General features: G+C 33.0%; 2 protein-coding genes and 1 pseudogene across 4 annotated transcripts; 2 read left to right on the top strand and 1 right to left on the bottom strand.

Annotated features, from left to right (window-relative positions):
* Nucleotides 1-1,793: 1,793 nt before the first annotated feature.
* Nucleotides 1,794-4,623, top strand: LOC25494343 (glucan endo-1,3-beta-glucosidase 5). 2 transcript variants are annotated; one of them, XM_039832567.1, is made up of 3 exons: nt 1,794-2,421; nt 3,246-4,153; nt 4,193-4,623. In XM_039832567.1, the coding sequence occupies exons 1-3, from the start codon at nt 2,060-2,062 to the stop codon at nt 4,366-4,368; spliced, it is 1,446 nt and encodes a 481-aa protein (XP_039688501.1). In that variant the 5' UTR covers nt 1,794-2,059; the 3' UTR covers nt 4,369-4,623. The 2 variants fall into 2 exon arrangements, with proteins under 2 accessions (XP_039688501.1, XP_024637484.2); XM_024781716.2 differs by having other exon boundaries at nt 3,246-4,623.
* A 2,815-nt stretch (nt 4,624-7,438) lies between these two features.
* On the top strand, nt 7,439-12,350 carry LOC25494341 (serine protease SPPA, chloroplastic-like; annotated as a pseudogene).
* An 882-nt stretch (nt 12,351-13,232) lies between these two features.
* On the bottom strand, nt 13,233-17,703 carry LOC25494340 (calcineurin B-like protein 3). Of its 2 annotated transcripts, XM_013603223.3 has the most exons (8): nt 17,525-17,700; nt 17,023-17,269; nt 16,834-16,893; nt 16,608-16,716; nt 16,389-16,441; nt 14,727-14,807; nt 14,004-14,116; nt 13,233-13,490 (listed from the first exon to the last, which is right to left on the bottom strand). In XM_013603223.3, the coding sequence occupies exons 2-8, from the start codon at nt 17,230-17,232 to the stop codon at nt 13,433-13,435; spliced, it is 684 nt and encodes a 227-aa protein (XP_013458677.1). In that variant the 5' UTR covers nt 17,233-17,269; nt 17,525-17,700; the 3' UTR covers nt 13,233-13,432. The 2 variants fall into 2 exon arrangements, with proteins under 2 accessions (XP_013458677.1, XP_024636790.1); XM_024781022.2 differs by lacking the exons at nt 13,233-13,490; nt 14,004-14,116; nt 14,727-14,807 and adding an exon at nt 14,814-15,465 and having other exon boundaries at nt 17,525-17,703.
* Between the last annotated feature and the right edge of the window lie 3,625 nt (nt 17,704-21,328).

The following is a 21,328-nucleotide window of genomic DNA, read 5'->3' as shown; positions in this document are numbered from 1 at the left end:
GCAAAATTTTGAAATCCTTATTTATTATTTATTAGTAATATTTTAAAACTTTTTTTTTTTTTTTTATTGTTTTAGAAATTACACTATGTTAGTAAAGAAATATTTTGATTGTCAGAGAGAAAAGTAAAACATAATGTGAGTATAAAAGATTACAAAAGTTAGTCAAAAAAAATGGTTATACAAATATCATTTCTTCAAAAGAAATACTCTCCCGTCCCTTAACGTAGACACCCATTGCTTTTTTCACATTTTTTAAGAAAAGTTGTTAGTATTACGATATTGTCCTTTGTTTGTATTTGTATTAAATTTAACTTTTCATATTTCAAGATAAGATAGTAGTATTAATTAGAGGTATGTTTAGGAAAAAATAAGGGTTAATAGGTGTTTACCTCCTGTAATATAGATTATTTCTGGTTTTCCTTCTGTAAAATTTTTATTTTGATTCACCTTTCGTAAAATATTTTTGTTTTGATTTACCCCCTAATAGGCCAAACAAAAAGCAATTTTATTTTATTTTTTAAGAAATTTTCATTTTTGTTTGGTCTATTAAGGGGTAAATCAAAATATTTTACAGGGTTGAATCAAAATAAAAATTTTACAGGAAAAAACCAAAAAAGATCTATATTACAAAAAGGTAAAAACCTATTAACTTCAAAAATAATAAATGCATCTAGTAATTTGAAAAGAAATTTACATTTAAGGATAAAAATAATATAAGGGAAGAAAGAGGGAGTATTAGTAAATTCATGCATGGGGACGTGGCAGGTGTTTTTACCTTTATCAAGCCACCTGTTTTATAGCACTTTCCAACTTCATTTAGTCAAAAGTAAATAAACCATTTTCATGTTTGTTTGTTTAGTGTCTGGTGAGTGTCACAATCACAGACAATCCGTTCCCAAGTGGACGATCTAGCTTTCATCCGCTACATGTTGTGTGTACTCATTGCATTGTTGAATTAATAAGTTGATCATGCAAATATTACAATTTATACTCTCTTCGATTTTATTTATAAGAGAAAGTTGACTTTTTAGATACATTGAATAATGTATGTATTTAGTTAAGAATCCAAACCAAATACATAAATTATTTAATGTATCTAAAAAGTAAATTGTCTCTTGTAAATAGAATCAGAGGAAGTATTTGATCATCTTTTCCTTTATAGTCAAACCACGATATTTTGTTCATTAGTTGTCGTGACTCAATTGACTATTTCTAATAACATAACAATTGTATCAACAAGCTAAGAGAATAAATAAATAGGAAATGTTACATCAAGAAAGCCGAACTGACTCGCTGGCTTTGCTTTGGTTGGGCTGGGCTTTAAGAGGGCTTGACCTCTGATGTATGGAAGTACGTGGTTGAAGTGAATTCCTCGAAAATGCAGCTGGAGGGCAATCTATTAACATCCTTTATTCATACATCCTATGCATTAGCGATATTTTGGAAAATTTATCTCACAACCACACTTTCTCTCTATTTGTGTGGGGTCTAGGTTGCTATATGTCAGAATTTTGTGTGGGTGTAAGAGGTGTATGGCCACATGGTGGTGTACATGTATCACCACTCTAAATAAAATAAAATAAATAGAGCAGTGATATTTGTACAATCAATTTTGTACAACCTTTCTGACAACCACTTTTTCTCTATTCTTATTGGACAAAATCAATAGAGAGAAAGAAAAGGAGAGAGAATAAAAACACATGTGAGTATGAGAGAGATGATTGGTTCAAAAGTTGTCAAAAAGTGGTTGTACAAATATCATTTCTCAAATATATATTACGTGTCCAAACCGTTAAACAAAACAACACAAATACAAATGTGATGTTTTTATTGGTTTATGCTTTCTGGATAAATTGAGAAATTATTATATATTTCTGTATAACCATAAATAAATCAAAAGGATATTGAACTGTCTTGAATTGAACATCTATTGAATGCAACAAAACAAAAAAAGACAACGTCTGCATGTGCCATAGAATCAGAGTAAAGAGATGAGTGAGTGTTTGTTATGTTAATTCCTAACCAAAGTACTAGGTAAAACATTTTCAGTGGTAGAAGAATGACAGAGCCCTGCTGCAACAGGTTTGGTGTGGGTAATTTAGTAAAAATAATGATGTTTGGTTTATGCTGGGTTCCTTTGTTGACAGAATCAGCTATAGGAGTAAACTGGGGCACGGTTTCATTCCGCAAATTGAATCCTTCGACTGTGGTTGATCTCTTAAAAGACAACAAAATCACAAAAGTGAAACTGTTTGAGGCAGAGGCTGATGTTCTTAAGGCACTCATGGGAAGTGGAATTCAGGTGATGGTTGGGATTCCCAATGAGATGTTGTCTCTTTTGAGTTCCTCCCCTTCTGCTTCTGATTTGTGGATTCACCAGAACATCTCTGCTTACACTGGGAAAGGTGGTGCTAATATCAGGTTAGTAACATCTAACTTTATTCGTACGTTATCACTTTATTATTCTTCTATCTTTTTATTCGATCCTCTTTCAAAACCAACAACTATAAGCCTAGTTTCCATACATCTCAACGATTTTGAGTAACCTGCAACTGTTCTGAAAGTTTAAATTTCGACATCTTTTACAACAAATAATAAGGATATTTATTGAGTTAGCTTGAAGAACATTGTTTTCATGTTTAAGTAAAATATCAAGTATTCATGTGAAGGAACTTTTCCTTTATAAACTCTGGCTTTAGCTGATCTTCTGATTATTACTGGATAGTATCTCTATGATCAAGGATCTAATTTTGTTATGTTTAGTGGAAGCTCTAAATTTCATGTCTTTTTGGTCCATGTCTGATCTATGAAACTCTTAACATGGACAACGGAGGAGACGGCAATGACACATCGACATTGATAATAATTTGAAAAACTGGAATAACTGAATACAACTAGGTGTATCATATGCCTTCAATCAAAAATGTTAGTTCTACGAAGCTTTTGACTTCTATCCTGCTGTACTCTAGTTAACTGCACCAACTGAACTCTTTTGCATTCTATATGTAATTTGAACTAACAAATTTACTAGGCCATATATATGACTACTTGGGCTTTTAATTGGATAATTAAATATTCTTGTCAATTATTTAAGTCTTGGTGTGAATAACTCAGGTGCCTTTTGCATTTTATTTTTTGGATGTTATTGTGCCTAATTAGTACTTAGATAACTAGAGTTTTTGTAAGTATGTACAAGTTTGATTTTCTACAAGTCTTTAAACCTTAGAGGTCTTTTTAAATTACAGGTATGTTGCTGTTGGAAATGAACCGTTTCTTAAAAGTTATAACGGTCAATTTCAGAACCTAGTCATGCCTGCAGTACTCAACCTACAACAATCCTTAGTGAAGGCAAAGCTGGCTAGTTCAATAAAACTAGTTGTTCCATGCAATGCAGATGTCTATGAATCCTCAATTCCTTCACAAGGGATATTCCGTCCTGATCTAACCCAAATCATGACTCAGCTAGTTCAGTTCCTCAACACAAACGGTTCCCCATTTATTGTTAATATCTACCCTTTCCTTAGCCTCTACGACGATACCGATTTCCCACAAGACTACGCATTCTTTGAGGGAACTACCCATCCTGTCACAGATGGTTCAAATATTTATAGCAATGCATTTGATGGAAACTATGACACTTTAGTCGCAGCACTCGGTAAAATTGGATACGGTCAAATTCCTATAGTTATTGGAGAAATTGGTTGGCCTTCGGATGGAGCAATTGGTGCAAACATCACTGCAGCTAAAGTTTTCAATCAAGGTCTTATCAACCATGTTCTTGGTAACAAAGGGACACCTTTGAGACCTAATGCTCCTCCTATGGATATCTATCTGTTCAGCCTTCTTGATGAAGGAGCAAAGAGTATTCTTCCAGGTAGTTTTGAAAGACATTGGGGGATATTTTACTTTGATGGAAAAGCTAAGTATCCATTAAACCTCGGTCTTGGAAACAAGGAATTGAAGAACGCAAAGAATGTTCAGTATCTCCCGTCTAAATGGTGTGTGGTAAGTTCTAAGTCAAGTGGTTTGAGTATTAATAATGTGGCAAACTATATGAGAACTGCATGCAGTGTTGCAGATTGTACCACTCTTGATTATGGAGGTTCATGCAATGGAATTGGGGACAAAGGAAATATATCATATGCTTTTAACAGTTACTATCAACTACAAATGCAAGACTCAAGAAGCTGCAATTTTGATGGACTTGGTATGGTTACTTCCAGAGACCCTTCAGTCGGCGACTGTCGTTTTATCATTGGACTTACAGATAAAGCTACACGTTCATCTGGTGGATCTCAAATAGGATATAGTTGGTGGTTTATAGTAGCATTTTCAATTATAGAAATAACTTTTTCACTATTAATGTGATACAGAGTTTACATAAGTGAGTTTTTTCAGGGTCTTCTACTGTTATTAGAGCTTAGAAGTTAGAAGCTTAGGAAACATTCAAGAGCATTAGCGCAACATATGGTTAAGTGAGTCATTGTATCATATAATACAAGAGATGGTCGGTGTGTACATTAATGTATGCAATATTACATATTGAGGAATGTTGTCCCTGCTTTGTTGGCTGCAGCTGATATAGTTGCTTAATATACCATATAATTACATTTGTCTAAAAAATTACATTTGTTACTAGTATATCACTCTAGAGTCAGTAGAATTTTCAAATCAAACCGATAGCTCAGCTTTCCGTTATTTCTGACCTTTTCTATAGTAAGAATATTTAATTTAATGCATCTCCTGTTTTGATATCGTTTCTGAATCATTTCATATTTGATGATTATTCAGTTTTTTTCTTCTTCTTTGCATGGTTAGAACTTAGAAGTATGCTACAAACAATTTAGCATAGGATATAAACAATCTAATGACCGTAGGCATAAAAATAAAGAACACTTTTTCCACCTTGATTTTAGACATTCATGCAAAAATGAAACAAAGTTCTATTAAACGAAAATATAAACAAGATCTATATCTATCCCAGACTGCATCATCCTTCAACAAAAATCCCAATATTCACAAGCGAAACATAAACCATTGTAATAAAGTAATCATTCACACACATTGTTATTTTTGAACTCAAGCTATGCAATTCTACTATGACAATATTGTTTTGATAAATCTCTATCTCTTTGTATAAAGGTATTCTAATAGATTTTGAACGTTATCAGATTAAGCACAAAGAAATTCTTGAAAGACACTTTGACTGCATTGGAATGTTGGGCTCTTAAATGCCATTTTGAACAAAACTAAAAATGATAATTCAGCAAGCAAGGCCTACAGGTCTTTCTTCCTCTTCTTCCTCATCTCATCCAAAAATTCCTTCCTTTAACTCCTTCTGCTTTTCTTGTTTCCTCCTCGCCTTTCTTCCTTCGTTCTTCTTCTTCTCTGTTCCTCCCCTGTTCCTTCTCATCCTCATTGGTGCTATCACTTCCAAATTTTTCGTCGCCAAAGATTTCTTTCATTACTTGCATCCATCCTTTATCCTTTTTAAGTTAAACATGAAACATATTAGTATAAATATTTTACTCATACTGCAGTAAACTTTATATAATTTGTAATTTAAGAACATATCGTACTGAAGCGTAAGAAGCTCGAAAAAACATGAAAAGAAATGGAAGTAAATCTATCAGCAATCACAAACAAATGCATTTATGTCCCTGGTATATTGATTTATGGTACAAAGTTATGAATCGTAATAACTGACAAACACACACTAACAATCATCGGTCCAATGTTTCTCTCACAAAATGCAATGGTATCATCAACTTTAAAAGCATAATAACCTATTATAATATTTTAGAAAAAGAATAAAAAAATGATTAAGATATAAAGAAACCTTTAGTCTTGGAAGGAATCTTGACAAGACTTTTGGCAAGGAATGTGGCCTGTGATAAAGTAAATATAAGAATGGTCAATTAATACACTAAGCAAGAGAGAAGAATGAGATGAGACCCAAGAAGAAGAGTATTGATTGTACCTGAGTAGGAATAGATGAACGCAGTAGGTGGTGAAGTGTGCAAGGAGCAAGAAAAACCATTGTTGAAGGTGGTGAAGAAGTGTGCCAGGAGCAAGAAAAGCCATTGTTGGAATTGAAGGTATGTGGTGAAGAAGTGTGCGAAGAGCAAGGAAAGCCATTGTTGAAGTTGAAAATGCGCTAAATTGAATTTGATTGAAGGATTGTTTGTTACAGTTGTTAAATGGAGGGAGAAAGGAGTGTATATAACTGCAACTGAAATAACGGTTTACAATTAACTAATTATTCGATGGGCCAATGAGCTTTCTTTAAATGGGGCCCGAGTGCAATTAGGCCTCTAAGATAGCTAATTGCTCTTCTCTCATATGTTTTGCTCATTTCCGTCAAAATAGCTGACGTGAGTTAACTCACACGTGTGTATTTTCAACGTGAGTTAACTCATATGCATTTTTCAGCGTGAGTTAACCTACGTTGGAAAGGAATGAGCAAAAACATGGAGAAGATCAATTATTTGATTACTCTCTTTGTGGACTAGATAACATGTGTAATTATATACATAAAAAAAAAAATTGTCAAGTAGTTTTGTGGTTAGAAATTCTTTAAACAGGAGAATAAGTGGTGTGTTTGACGTTCGAATTATGACTCTTGCATATGTTATGAGTTGCGTGGCTAGAAATTCTCTAAACGAAAACAAGTGGTGTGTTTGACGTTCAAACTCTCACCCTTGCATATATTATGTAATATCCTTGCCACCTGAGTTAAGCTCACAGAAGCAATATAAGCATATTGTTAATAGGTTTAGTTATGGTTTTGATCCATCTATTTTCACTCAATCACAAAATTGGTATCCCAATTTTAAAATCACTCAATTTTTATCATTCTTTCGTATTATTGAACTTTAAATAATGATATATCAATTAAATTGAAATTTTTAAGGAGTTTTTAGGTGATTTTATGGATATTGATCATTCTATATTAGTAAATCAGAATAGCACTTGATTGACATAACTTTTTGGTGAGATAGCCCGATTGTAATGACTTTCATAATAAAGAAACAGAAATAGCTTTAGATTTTTTTGAAAATCTCTAAAAAAAAAATAATCTCTAGAAACATCTAAAAGAGATTATTTGTTATAGAAACATCTAAATCTTTTTTTGTAATTACCTGTTTCACGTTCGCCTCTCTTTCTTGTCTTCGTTCATACCCTCCCTGATCCAAAGTTTACAGCTGCAACAAACATGCCACTCACCCGCACAACAGTTCACCGCCTCCGTCACATCTATTACACAAGCACAATATCACCCTCACCATCATCTTTATGCCCAAACCCTTTCAATCTTACTCATCGTTTTCCAAGTCTAATCTAAAACAAGGCATTGATGATGTTTATCCCACTGGTGACTTCAATTTCGTGCCCCATACCGGCTTCAAAAAATTTCTCGTTAAGCTCAAGACACTAATCATGGGAACGTGTTGAACACGGCAGTGTCTTGAAAATCACTTTAAAAGGTAAGATATATGACCAGCCTAAGAGCATATTATCCGATTCCAAGGTATCTCTGCCTCAATTTTGCGATAATATGTTGAAAGCAGCTTATGATCATCGTATTTCTGCCGTATATCTTCGTATTGATACTTTAAATTGTGGTTGGGCTAAACTCGATGAAATTCGAAGGCAAATCTTAAATTTCAGAAAATCTGGTAAACTTGTTGTGGCTTATGTTACTTCAATTGGAGTTAAAGAATATTACATTGCTTGTGTATGTGAAGAAATTTATGCCCCTCCAAGTGCTTATGTTTCTTTGTTTGGATTCACTCTTCAAGCCACATTTTACAAAGGTATTTATGACAATCTTGGAATTGAACCACAAGTTTAAAGAATTGGCAAATATAAAAGAGCAGGAGATACACTCATCCGTAAAACCATGTCTAAAGAACATCGTGAGATGCTGACTGCATTGTTGGATAATATCTATTCAAATTGGCTCGATAAAGTCTCTTCTGCAAGAGGAAAGAAAATAGAAAGATATTGACAATTTCATAAATGATGGTGTCTATCAAGCAAATAGACTGGAAGAAGAGGGTTTCATATCAAAGGTACTCGATTACGACGAGGTTATTAGTCACTTGATGAAGAGACTTGAGGTGAGTGAATTTTCTTTCTTTCATTTCAGCAAATACTCTCGAATTAGAAAATGGACTGTTGGAATATCAAAGGGTAAAGAACTAATAGCCATCATTCGAGCCTCAGGGTCCATAGGTAGTAATATCATTGCAGAGAACTTCATTAAGAAGATCCGTAAGGTCAGACTGTCAAAAAAATTCAAGGCTGTTATTATCCGAATTAACAGTCCAGGAGGTGATGCTCTCGCTTCTGATTTAATGTGGAGAGAAATCAAGCGTCTCGCTGCCACAAAACAAGTCATTGCTTCGATGTCTCATATGACAGCAAGTGGAGGATACCACATGGCAATGGGAGCAGGAGTTATTGTTGCAGAAAATCTTACCTTAACTGGTCTCAAGAAAATTTAACTTTGAGAAACTTTAAGAGAAGATTGGTCTCAACAAAGAAGTTATATCCAAGGGTAAATATTCCGAGCTTAATGATGTTGATCAGCGTTCTTTTAGGCCCGATGAAGCAGAGCTATTTGCTAAGAGAGCACAACATATTTATAAACAATTTCGAGATAATGCGGCTCTTTCCAGATCAATGACTATAGATGAGATGGAAGAGGTTGCACAGGGGAGGGTTTAGACCGGTAAAGATGCACTATCTCTTGGTTTGGTTGATGCTATTGGTGGGCTATCTCGTGCTATTGCTATAGCAAAATTGAAGGCTGGTATACCTCAAGACAAACATGTTACTGTTGTGGACATCTCAAGACCCGATCCTATTCTACCCAATGTTTTAAGGTATATTGGCTATTCTCTCGTTGGAGCACATCAAACACTTAGCTTTGTTTGCGAGTTGGATTTTGAAGGGGAAGGGAAGGGAATGAAAGGTTTATGGAGTGGTAACCCTTGTTTGCGAGTTTTAAAAATACAAGGGAAAGGTTTTGGGGGGTTTTGAAGGGCTTCATTTGTCCAATTTTAAAGTTCCTCCAAATTGGGGGATTTTGGGGGGTTAAACATACAAATTGACAATTTTGCCCTCTTAATTCAAAATTCCAATTTTAGACATTACTAAAATTATTAGAATCTTTTTTAAAAACAACTTATTTATACAAAACAGCTTATTACGACCTCATTTTCAAAAACCGCTTATTCAAAACAACTTATTTATACAAAACAGCTTATTACGACCTCATTTTCAAAAACGGCTTATTCTTTATGCAAAACAGCTTATTACGACCTCATTTTCAAAAACGGCTTATTCAAAACAACTTATTTATGCAAAACAGCTTATTACGACCTCATTTTCAAAAACAGCTTATTCAAAACAGCTTATTTATGCAAAACAACTTAATACGATCTATTTTTCAAAAACAGCTTATTCAAAACAACTTATTTATACAAAACAGCTTATTACGACCTCATTTTCAAAAATCGCTTATTCAAAACAACTTATTTATACAAAACAGCATATTACGACCTCAGTTTCAAAAATCGCTTATTCAAAACAACTTATTTATGCAAAATAGCTTAATAGGATTTCATTTTCAAAAACAGCTTATTCAAAACAGCTTATTTATGCAAAACAGCTTAATACGATCTCATTTTCAAAAACCGCTTATTCAAAACAGCTTATTTATACAAAACAGCTTAATACGATCTCTTTTTCAAAAACAGCTTATTTAAAACAGCTTATTTATACAAAACAGCTTATTACGACCTCATTTTCAAAAACCGCTTCTTCAAAACATCTTATTTATACAAAACAGCTTATTACGACCTCATTTTCAAAAATCGCTTATTCAAAACAACTTATTTATACAAAACAGCTTAATATGACTTCATTTTCAAAAACAACTTATTCAAAACAACTTATTTATGCAAAACAGCTTAATACGATCTCTTTTTCAAAAACAGCTTATTCAAAACAACTTATTTATATAAAACAACTTATTATGACCTCATTTTCAAAAACCGCTTATTCAAAACAACTTATTTATACAAAATAGCTTATTACGACCTCATTTTCAAAAACAACTTATTTATGCAAAACAACTTACCGCTTATTCAAAACAACTTATTTATATAAAACAGCTTATTACGAACTCATTTTCAAAAACAACTTATTTATGCAAAACAGCTTAATACGATCTCTTTTTCACAAATAGCATATTCAAAACAGCTTATTTATAAAAAACAACTTATTACGGCCTCATTTTCAAAAACCGCTTATTCAAAACAACTTATTTATACAAAACAGCTTATTATGACCTCCTTTTCAAAAAATCGCTTATTCAAAACAACTTATTTATATAAAACAGCTTATTACGACCTCATTTTCAAAAACCGCTTAGTCAAAAATCGCTTAATACAATCTATTTTTCAAAAACAACTTATTCAAAACAGCTTATTTATCCAAAACAGCTTATTATCACCTCTTTTCAAAATACAGCTTATTGAAAACAGCTTATTTATGCAAAAGAACTTATTACGACCTCTTTTCAAAAAACAGCTTATTCAAAAAAACTTATTTTTACAAAACAGTTTTGGATAAATATGTTGTTTTGAATAAGATGTTTTTGAAAAAGAGATCGTAATAAGTTGTTTTGCATAAATAAGTTGTTTTGAATAAGTTGTTTTTAAAAAGAGATCGTAATAGGCGGTTTTGCATAAATAAGCTATTTGGAATAAGTTATTTTTTGAAAAGAGGACGTAATAAGTTGTTTTGCATAAATAAGTTGTTTTGAATAAGAGGTTTTTGAAAATGAGGTCGTAATAAATAGTTTTGTATAAATAACCTATTTTGAATAAGCGATTTTTGATAATGAGGTCGTAATAAGCTGTTTTGAATAAGCGGTTTTTGAAAAAGAGATCGTATTAAGTTGTTTTGTATAAATAAGTTGTTTTGAATAAGTTGTTTTTGAAAAAGAGATTGTATTAAGCTGTTTTGCATAAATAAGCTATTTTTGAAAAAGAGGTCGTAATAAGCTGTTTTGTATAAATAAGTTGTTTTGAATAAGCGGTTTTTGAAAATGAGGTCGTAATAAGCTGTTTTATAAAAATAAGCTGTTTTGAATAAGCTTTTTTTGAAAAAGAGATTGTATTAAGCTGTTTTGCATAAATAAGTTGTTTTGAATAAGTTGTTTTTGAAAATGAGGTCATAATAAGCTGTTTTGTATAAATAAGTTGTTTTGAATAAGCGGTTTTTGAAAATGAGGTTGTAATAAGCTGTTTTGTATAAATAAGCTGTTTTGAATAAGCTGTTTTTGAAAAAGAGATCGTATTAAGCTGTTTTGCATAAATAAGCTGTTTTGAATAAGTTGTTTTTGAAAAAGAGATTGTAATAAGTTGTTTTGTATAAATAAGCTGTTTTGAACAAGTTGTTTTTTGAAAAGAGATCGTAATAAGCTGTTTTGTATACATAAACTGTTTTGGATAAGTTGTTTTTGAAAAAGATATTGTATTAAGCTGTTTTGAATAAGCTGTTTTTCTGAAAAGAGGTCATAATAAGCTGTTTTGTATAAATAAGCTATTTTGAATAAGTTGTTTTTTAAAAAAAGATCGTAATAATTTGTTTTTCATAAGATAAGCTATTTTTTAAAAAGAGGTCGTAATAAGTTGTTTTGTATAAGTAAGTTGTTTTTAAAAAGTGATTGTAATAAGCTTTTTATTTTTTATAAATAAGTTGTTTTGAATAAGTTGTTTTTTAAAAATAGATCTTAATAATTTGTTTTTCATGCGATAAGTTGTTTTGAATAAATTAAGTTAAATTACGAAGTATAACAGTGTATTGATTTTAAGAGGAAAAAGGGTAAAATAGTAAAATTATAACATAAACCCTCCATCTCCTTTCCTTATTGGCTTTTTAACTCCCAAACAAGGGGAAAGTTTTCCCTCCTTTCTCCCTTCCCTCCCTTTCCTTCCCTTCCCCTCCTTAGCCTTTCCTTTCCTTCCCCTCCTTAGCCTTTCCTTTCCTTCCCCTCAAAACTCGCAAACAAAGCCTTAAGGAACTGGACTTGGCACTTTCTGATAGAGTTCAAGAGCGGATGGATGGATATCCATTTGAATGAAACCACTTTCTTAGGGGGGATGTTTTCTTCATGGTAAAATAAATAGGAGGGAAAATTATATAATATTTGAATTTATTATTATTTAAGTTTTATGCAACAATAATTTTTTTAATCACATTTTTTTGGATATTTCATGATATTTTCGTTTGTTTGTAAGTTTTTTTTTTCTTTTGTAGTGGCCGAGGTTTGAATCCGGACCTTGCATATATTATGCATTGTCCTTACCAACTGAGTTAAACTCACAAGAACTCTTCTATGTAAGTTTGTTCTGCCAAATGATCTTGTGAGTATAAACAATGCAATTAACTTACTGCGCCTCAGCATACATTTGTTAGTAGTATCCCTAAAAAAAATTACATTTGTCAGTAGTACTTCTTTTTAAAAGAATTTATCAGTTGTATTTATAAATTTAAGATCTTTCCCATATAATTCAATAACTTGTCTAGTAATTTTTGAGGGAAAATATAGTGGTCGTGAAAAATACCCTAAAAGAACAGATAAAAAATATATAAATATAAATATATATAATACGAACCAATAAAGGTTTAATGATTGATGTTAAAAGAAATATCAGTCTAGACTAGACAAAGTCAGTAAAATATTTAAATCACGTACAACCAATAACTCAGCTTTCCCTTATTTCTGACCTTTTCTATAGTAAGAATATATCTCCTATTTTGATATCGTTTCTGAATCATTTCATATTTGATGATTATTCAGTTTTTTTCTTCTTCTTTGCATGGTTAGAAGTATGCTACAAACAATTCAGCATAGGATATAAACAATCTAATGACCGTAGGCATAAAATTAAGAACATTTTTTCCATCTTGATTTTAAACATTCATAAAAAAAATGTTTGCAATTAATTCTCAAATAGACACCCATGCAAAAATGATAATTACAAGCAAATATACAACATATCTGATTTGTTATGGTCAATAGTCTTGAATAAAATTGTGACAATTAAAACTTACAAGAGCGAAAGAAAATGGAAGGGAAATGTTGGTTCTAGGCAGGAGCTGCCATTCACTCATGTTTTTGGTGTAGCAATTCTCAACTCAGGTCATGGGCTCAACCCATTTGTCCAATCTACAAACCTCAATGATCCAAAACAAGAAACAAAGTTCTATTCAACGAAAATATAAACAAGATCTATATCTATCCCGGACTGCATCCTTCAACAAAAATCCCAATATTCACAAGCGAAACATAAACCATTGGTATTCAAGACCAACAAAAGTGACATGGATGATGTAGGCTCGTGTAGCTGCCTCAGGTATCATCAACTTGCGAGTGAAAAACAAAACTAGGAAATGTGGTGGTTATATCTCTGCCAGATAAACAGTTCAAGTCAGATCTTAGATGATAGAGATTATCAAACAAAGTTGTCTGCGAGAAATCGAATAAAAGATGTATTGGAGATACCATCCAGGACAAAATCAATCAGAAGGTAATTGTATTGGTGCTAAAAGGCCACCGTTTTAAACAAAACTCCTATGAATGAACACAATGGTATGTGATCTTGCACACACATGCATGTCTAGCTACATGAGGAGTGATGAGAATGAATGGGGATAAATATGAAGGAAAAAGGAGATATGCATTGAGTTGTAAACATTAAAAAATACAGTTTCGGGTTTTAACAAACATTTGAAATGGCAAAATTTGAAACTTCTGCAGTAAAAAGTGAAGAAAATACCCACCTTATTCTCCTTATTAATAGTAGAGATTAAAATTTGAAGATTATGGTTCATTTTAACAAACAAATCCTAACATGTTAGGAAATAATTTACTCCCTGGTGAGAGAATTTCAAAATCAAATTAGTAATAGGAAGAAACTCACTTCAGATACTGAAGAGTCATATTTTTCAGAAGGGATGGATGCCGCAAGACAAGGTTTCGCCATTCTTCCTTGTCAATCTTCCCATCATGTTTTGTATCAGCTTCCTCAAATGTCTGTATTAGCATAAAGAATGTTGATGACAAAACTCCAGAGAAGATTATGATAGCACAAGAATGATATTATATGCCAATGTCGTCATTATCAACTCCATACACATAAAACTATGTCAACCTATGAAGTTCACAAGAATAACGCTGGAAAAAGGTTTACTTTAACTAGCCGAGAGATTTTGCGGAAGCTTAAGACTAAATGTGAGAGAAACATCACCTAGAGTACACATAAGAGTTCCACTAATAATTAACTATGATATATGGACAAACATGCACCAACAAAAGGGCAAATACTTAAAATTTGGAAACAAAGGAAAATCAATTACAATAAAGAAACTTAAATTACTGAATTTCAAACAATGCAGGCAGCATGTGTTACCTATAGTTTATTTACATGCTTCCATAAGATTGCTTTTAGAGATTTTCAATAAGAGTGAATTTTTTTTAATGAATTTCATACATAGCCAAGTAACCAGCAAAAAAACTAAATTAACATAAATAAAAAGCAGAAAAAGGCAATACAATAACCTATAACATGATTCAAATGTACCCTAGTCTGATAATGGTCATATAGATTTGGCATGTAATGTAAGTTGTCAAGTAAATGAAGCACCTTGTCGATAATACTTTCGACCACGTCATCGGAAAGATTCATACCAGATTCAGCTAGAGTGGCCACCACCATTTGTTTTACCTACACATAAAAACAAGGATCATCAATGCATATAAATCTAGGTAGTCAATAGTTGTGGATAGATCCGTTATCATGGAAGAGCAGCACAAAGCAGTGATGGACACTACAGAGCCACTCGGTGTGTCACATATAGTGGTGCGGCCAATGTGGTGGGTGCTGCGGCACAAAAACGTGGAGCAGGTTGTGTATGATGTGCCACTTTAGGGTCGAACCAAAGGAGAGGAAGGAGAAATAAAAAACGACAGGACTCTGTCGTGATTTGTGACCAAATCTGGGTTTTACAGCAACCTGAGGGACCATAAAGTATGTGTTTTCCGGCTAGAAGCTTCTATCTCGATTTTTCCAGCTGCACAATTAGCTGCTGGTTGTGTGCGGAAATGTTGTTACAGACTAACGTCACACAACACTCCTGTTAGGTCTACAAGTTTAAGAGAGAAGAAAATGTTTGGGCCCTTAAAGTCCAATCTATAGAAAAATACAGCTTAAAAGGCGTCGTGAAAAATGTAGGGCCTTTGAGTACCATAGGCTTTTACTTGTATTACTTTAATATAAAAATATTTGGACATATATATAATATATACAGTAGTCGAATAGTGACTATCCTGCAATGTGGTACACCACTATCCCAATTTTGGGGCCAGCCGCTACTCAATGCTATCTGGAATAGACAACCTAGTATCAAATACATGCTAATACCATAAACACATTTTATCGCAGTATCAGATAGATTTAGAACAAACAAAGAAACAACAACATATTTTGCACTACAGTTCTAAAGAGATTTTAAAATTTTATGTTAAATCATCGGAAAATCTCAAAATCACTATGAACTTCATCTAGGTTGTTCACAGTTCTGATATCAGTAACATACAAGACTAGTTGTCAAATTTTGTCTTGAAAAATGTCAGATACCTAAATATTATAATATAGTAATGCTTTTGTTTAATTCCTGAACAGGTTATCATATATGATTCAAAACTTTTTTTGCTCCCAGTGACCTAGTGTAAACCCTTGCCTTGGCCTTAGATGGAAACCGTAAAATCAAACAATGAAACTGTATGTTATTTCATGGATAGTGATGAGCTCAAAGGCTCTACAATGGTGGAATAACAGAAAAGAAAGGATAAATCAGAGTGTGAACACTCCTACCAGAGCTAGGCTCCTAGACCAGAGAGAACATCTCTCCTAACAAACTCTCAACAATATTTCTAAATGATCCTTACTCCTCTCTCCTATCCTCTCTCCACATTCAACACATCAATAGGGATAAAGCCCAAATCTAGTATCCTATCGGTCTTTAGACAAAGATAAACCAATCAATCTATTAAAACTCAAGAGCTAGTATGGTTTTCATCTACGGCCTTCGACTGGACCACAAGCAATTTGAAAATACACTTGCAGAAGTTGCAGTGGTCTTCAGAAAAACAAATTACGCAAGTGAAGGCTGAATCAAATTCTCAATAGATGAATCAATCCTATGTTGGTTATCTGGTGACCTAAACAAATATAGAGTAGTGAACTAATGTGGTGTGGACAAAACTTCCATATTTATTCAAGTCAATACAAACAAACAAAAATTACCTCCTGTCTTTCAATAAAACCTTGCTGTTTGAGATCATACAATTGGAAAGAAACTGCAAGAAGGAAAAATTGGGAATCCCCAACAAGTTTATGCATTACTACCCATAACAATGGAAATAAATAGACGATTAAAAAAACAACATATATCCTTTACCTAATACCTCCCTTTTCCATTCAATATCCAAATAAAATTGTTGAGTAAATGTTTGTCATTCTTACACTGAATCTTCTCATCAATTGGTGCGTTGGGATGAAAAACAGAAAGAGCACGGGCAAACTCTTCAAAATCAAGTATCCCATTGTGCTTTGTATCAAACAAGTCAAACACCTACATAAGTATATAAAATCATAAACTTGGGAAATAAATTGATAAGGTTCACATCATATTGTTGTTTTTTCCTTCCATAAGGTGGAAATGAAAAAAAGAATATAATGCTGAGCATACCCTATCTGCAAATAAGCTCTCCTTCTTGTTTGACTTGAACAATGCCAACTGAAATTCTTCCTGTCGTGTAAAATAAGGAAACCATCATACAACAACAACAACAACAACAACAAACAAGCCTTATCCCATTGATTGGGTTCGGCTACATGGATGGATCAAACGACGCCATAATGTTCTATCATAGCTGACCTTATTAATTAGTCCATCATCAATGACTGCACTGCTGATCTTCTTGAAAAGTTCATAAAGTGCTTCAATCTCACTTACACTAAACACGGTCTCTCTTGCAAGAAGTTGTGGATTTTGTAAACCAATAGGTTGTTGATTTAACGAATCAGAATCGCAACAATTTATGACAGAAGCACACAAATGCTTTATTCCGTCTAGGCACTGCACCATTATCTCTTCCTCTTCCAGATGTCAAAACACTCCATACCTGTAATTAGACAAATGCTTCAAGAATTAACATTAATTAATTCAGGTATATTATTATTACTACTTTACCATGTAATTAAGAAGAATTCACCAAAAAGCAAATGTATACGTCCAGGTACAATGCAGTAATAATTGAAGAAGAATTGGAATTGAAAATATAGTAATGATCAGGATTTAAAATTGGATCTATAGAGATTGATTTTGATTGAATGAATTAAAATGAGGGAGGATTTATTTGTTTATTATATTAACCAACCTTCCTTTTCCTTTCATCAGAAAAAAAGAGAGAGAGTAATATTATTCTGGGACATGTTTGAAAATTGCAATTGCGATTTTGGGATTGCCCTCCGTATGATGGTGGTAATGGAATGGAATTGGAATGGAGGGTAGCCCCTTGCTTAGCTTAGCACCTCCTCATTGTTTACTAACTTTTTTACACGTGCCTCTTAACTCTTCATTCATCACTCCATACATACTTCTTTTTTTCTTCACAAAAATAAAATGGTATTCATTCATTCAAATCGAGAGATCACATCATTCAACACTGCTAAAAACGTAAAGGATGAATCTGCGAACAAACTCACAGCATCCAAGTTAATAGCATGTAACGGCATAATGTCTACAAAAATATATGATAAAATTAAAGTCATCGGAATATTCATGGCTTTCGGATCTGCAACGTTGACATCTGATAGATTTTTAGCAAGTGTACTAAAAATGCATCGAAGTAATAAAATTAAGTTCGTATCCACGAGGACTGTGTTAATCTCAATTTAGCAATAACGTTAATATCTAGGATGTGTAAATTTCTTTTAGTGCCCGAGACAGTAGGTTGGTGTGCATAAAAAGTAAATAATAGAAAATAAGATAGTTTTGGAAAAGACAAGGAGAGAGATGAAATCAGGTCTTTCGAATCATCGATGTTCCCCTAATTGGTATACTGCACCTATTTGTATTAATCATTTTCTAGTTCTAAGATAGTTAACAAAATAGTCCTAATCAATCCCTTGAGTTAGGACCCTCTTCTCTAACTACAACCCCTGATTCCTTAGGTGGTCTAATAATCTTTGAAGGTTTTAAGCATGTTAACCTAATATCACTAACAAACGATTATTCATTCCTAGACTAACCATGTTTATTAGAACAATTCAATTAGGTCTAAGTCGAAAGCTATGGTCAGTAGTCATTCGTTCTCACTAAATCATGTTTATATTTGATCAGGATATAAAAAGCATTAAGAACAATTGAATTGAATAAAAATTAGATTGTCATTAATAATAAATAGAGTTTCACAGAAACATGAATCAATTAGGGTTACACGGAATCATCTCAGATCTAATCTCTAAGAGATTTAGCTACTCATAATTGAGTTTACAAATAGCATAATCAATGGAAAAATTAAAAATACATAAACTGGATTAGAGATGATGAAATCGTCTCTTCTGCAGTCTTCTGGGTGTCAAAATCACACTTTAACTCTCCAAAATCGTAACCCTTGTGTTTGGAACTGACTTCAGCTTAAATAGGCAAGTTTTTCTGCGTCCAAAATTGTGCCACGATTCTGCAAAATCGCGCCACGCCACCAGAAATCGTACCACGATTTCGATGGCAGAACCAAACCTTCATTCTGGTCACAAAATACCGCCACGCCACTCAAAATCGCGCCACGGTTGCCAATTTCCAGCACCTTCAGAATTTCTTCTTTTTACACCCCAGGCTGTCTAAAATTGCTACAGACTCAATAAAAACATCAAAACAATTGGTTCTTCAAAATCTTCTATTTTTCATGCTTTCCTTGTTGTTTAAGCTTGCTTGTGAACTCAAAACATCATGAAAATGACACTAAAAATAACGAATGACTGACTGTCATCACAACTCCAAACTAGAACTATTCCTTGTCCTCAAGGAATTTACTTGCAAAATTGACAATCGACAGTAAACTAACAATTACCTGATCAAGCGATAGTACCCAAAAGTTCATCTCCTTACTAGCTAAAGATGAGCTAGTTTGACTTGTACGCATCCACCAATTCACAACTCCACGCAACAATATGAAAGGGTTCACACACAGTCGACATGCAATCTACATATTACCATACGCTTGAAAAGTTTCTAAACGTCAATCAAAATCAATGTCAATGCACACTTTGAGGTCTTAAAGGTTATAACGGGGCTTAGGTGAAGGTGGGATAATATTTGGATAAGTAGGTTACACAAAATTTGAGTTAGGCATTCCTACAGAAGTTAAGCACAAAATTCAATCCATCATTCATTCACCTTTTGGAACAACAATTCTTGCAAGGGTACTAGAGATTATTTATAACAATTAGGACAATCGAGTTTGAAGTTACTCGGTTTTTCAATATCTTGTCCTTTTTTTATTCTATTCTTTTTTTTTTTAATACACCATTTTGGCATATTGTTTTCATGAGAATGTTCTTTTTTTTTCTTTTCCTTTTTCTATGTTCTCTAGTACCCCCACCCCAAACTTAGTTGGTTGCAAATTCCAATAGCAACCCCAAACTTAATTGGTTGCAAATTTCAATAGCAACCCTAAACTTAATATTTAGCAACATTCTACAATGCCTAACTCAGAAAAACAGTAAGGGATAAATCCTAAAAGTCTCTAAGCTTGTAATGTAGTTTGTCACCGAACAAAAAGTTCTAAACCTACCAGCTCAATTTGGCTAAAGAAAGGATAATTATTCAATTATAAACAGGGTAGGCTTCAAAAAGGCTCACAGGACCAAGCACTTTTGACTTAGTGTGCTAATGACAAAGATCAATCGACAGTAGAGAAAAATTGCAAGTTCTAGAAATGTAAATGCATGGAACACTCTTTAGAAGTAAATTTGGAAAATAAAATTTGGCCATGAACCTTACAGTTTAGATTTCTGGGAGTTGTGACTACCTATCTTTCACTGCCGTACACTTCGCCTTTGAAATCACAAGTCACTCCTCCTTTTGAACTTTTGGAATACCACTTGAACAAACATTTGTTACTAAACTGGAAAAAGTCAATAAAACAAGAAAGTTCATCAATAATAAACAAGTGCAAGTACAATTACATCACAGGGGGATACAACTGAGTTAAACCAAAATGAAAATTAAAGACAAATTGTTTGACTCAACAATAGAAATAAAATACTGAAAATAAAGACATAATAAAAAGGATGGGTTGCCTCCCACCAAGCGCTTTCTTTTACGTCATTGAGTTTGACGCTTCAACCACTGTTAGGGTGGCAAAAATGATAGAAGGAATATATCACCCTTCTTCTTCCTCCTGTTTGCTAGGAATTCCATGAACTTGTAACAAAGAAGCAGATGCTCCCATGCTCCCATTGTTAAACTTTTGGAATTGGAGCTCTCCCACAATAGAGAAGAATATGTATCCATTTGCACACGAGTGATTTCCTTAACCCAATTTGATTAAGACTTCGGGAAAATATCAACACTCCTCACTTTGAGATTTTCTTCTACCACAACCTTGTGACACTCAGTCTCCATCTGAACCAACTTCCTCTGAGACTCATGTGCTTTCTCAACAAGATCATCACACTGAACATCAAACTTCTCAAATGAAACTTGATTTGACACCAAGAAGTCATCTAAAATATTTTGAAGTTGAGTATTGTAATCGATGTCGATCACCTCTTTCTTCTCTTCACAATTACTACCTAGTTGATCCACCTCACAATGACCACATCTCTCATTTAATCTCGAGATTTTATTGTCCAAATATTCTATCTTCAAAGATAACATATATTTTTTATACTGCAACATACAAATCTCTTCTGTGTCATGGAGTATAACCTGTCTATCATAGCTGCAAAACTTGGATAAACTTTTTAGTAGCACGGTACAATGAGAAGAAAAAGAAGAGCATAAATCATATTTTTTTTTTAATTTTTTTTAAAAATATATACACAAAAATATAAATGACAGAAATCCTAAATAAAAACACAATTGCCAAATTGAAATGATTTAACAATCCCCGGCATCGACGCCAAAAACTTGATAGATTTTTAGCAAGTGTACTAAAAATGCATCGAAGTAATAA

Source organism: Medicago truncatula, chromosome 4 (assembly GCF_003473485.1).
Source record: "Medicago truncatula cultivar Jemalong A17 chromosome 4, MtrunA17r5.0-ANR, whole genome shotgun sequence".
Taxonomy (NCBI): domain Eukaryota; kingdom Viridiplantae; phylum Streptophyta; class Magnoliopsida; order Fabales; family Fabaceae; genus Medicago; species Medicago truncatula.
Note: the sequence above shows the minus strand (reverse complement) of the source record. Positions and strands in the feature narration are given on the sequence as shown.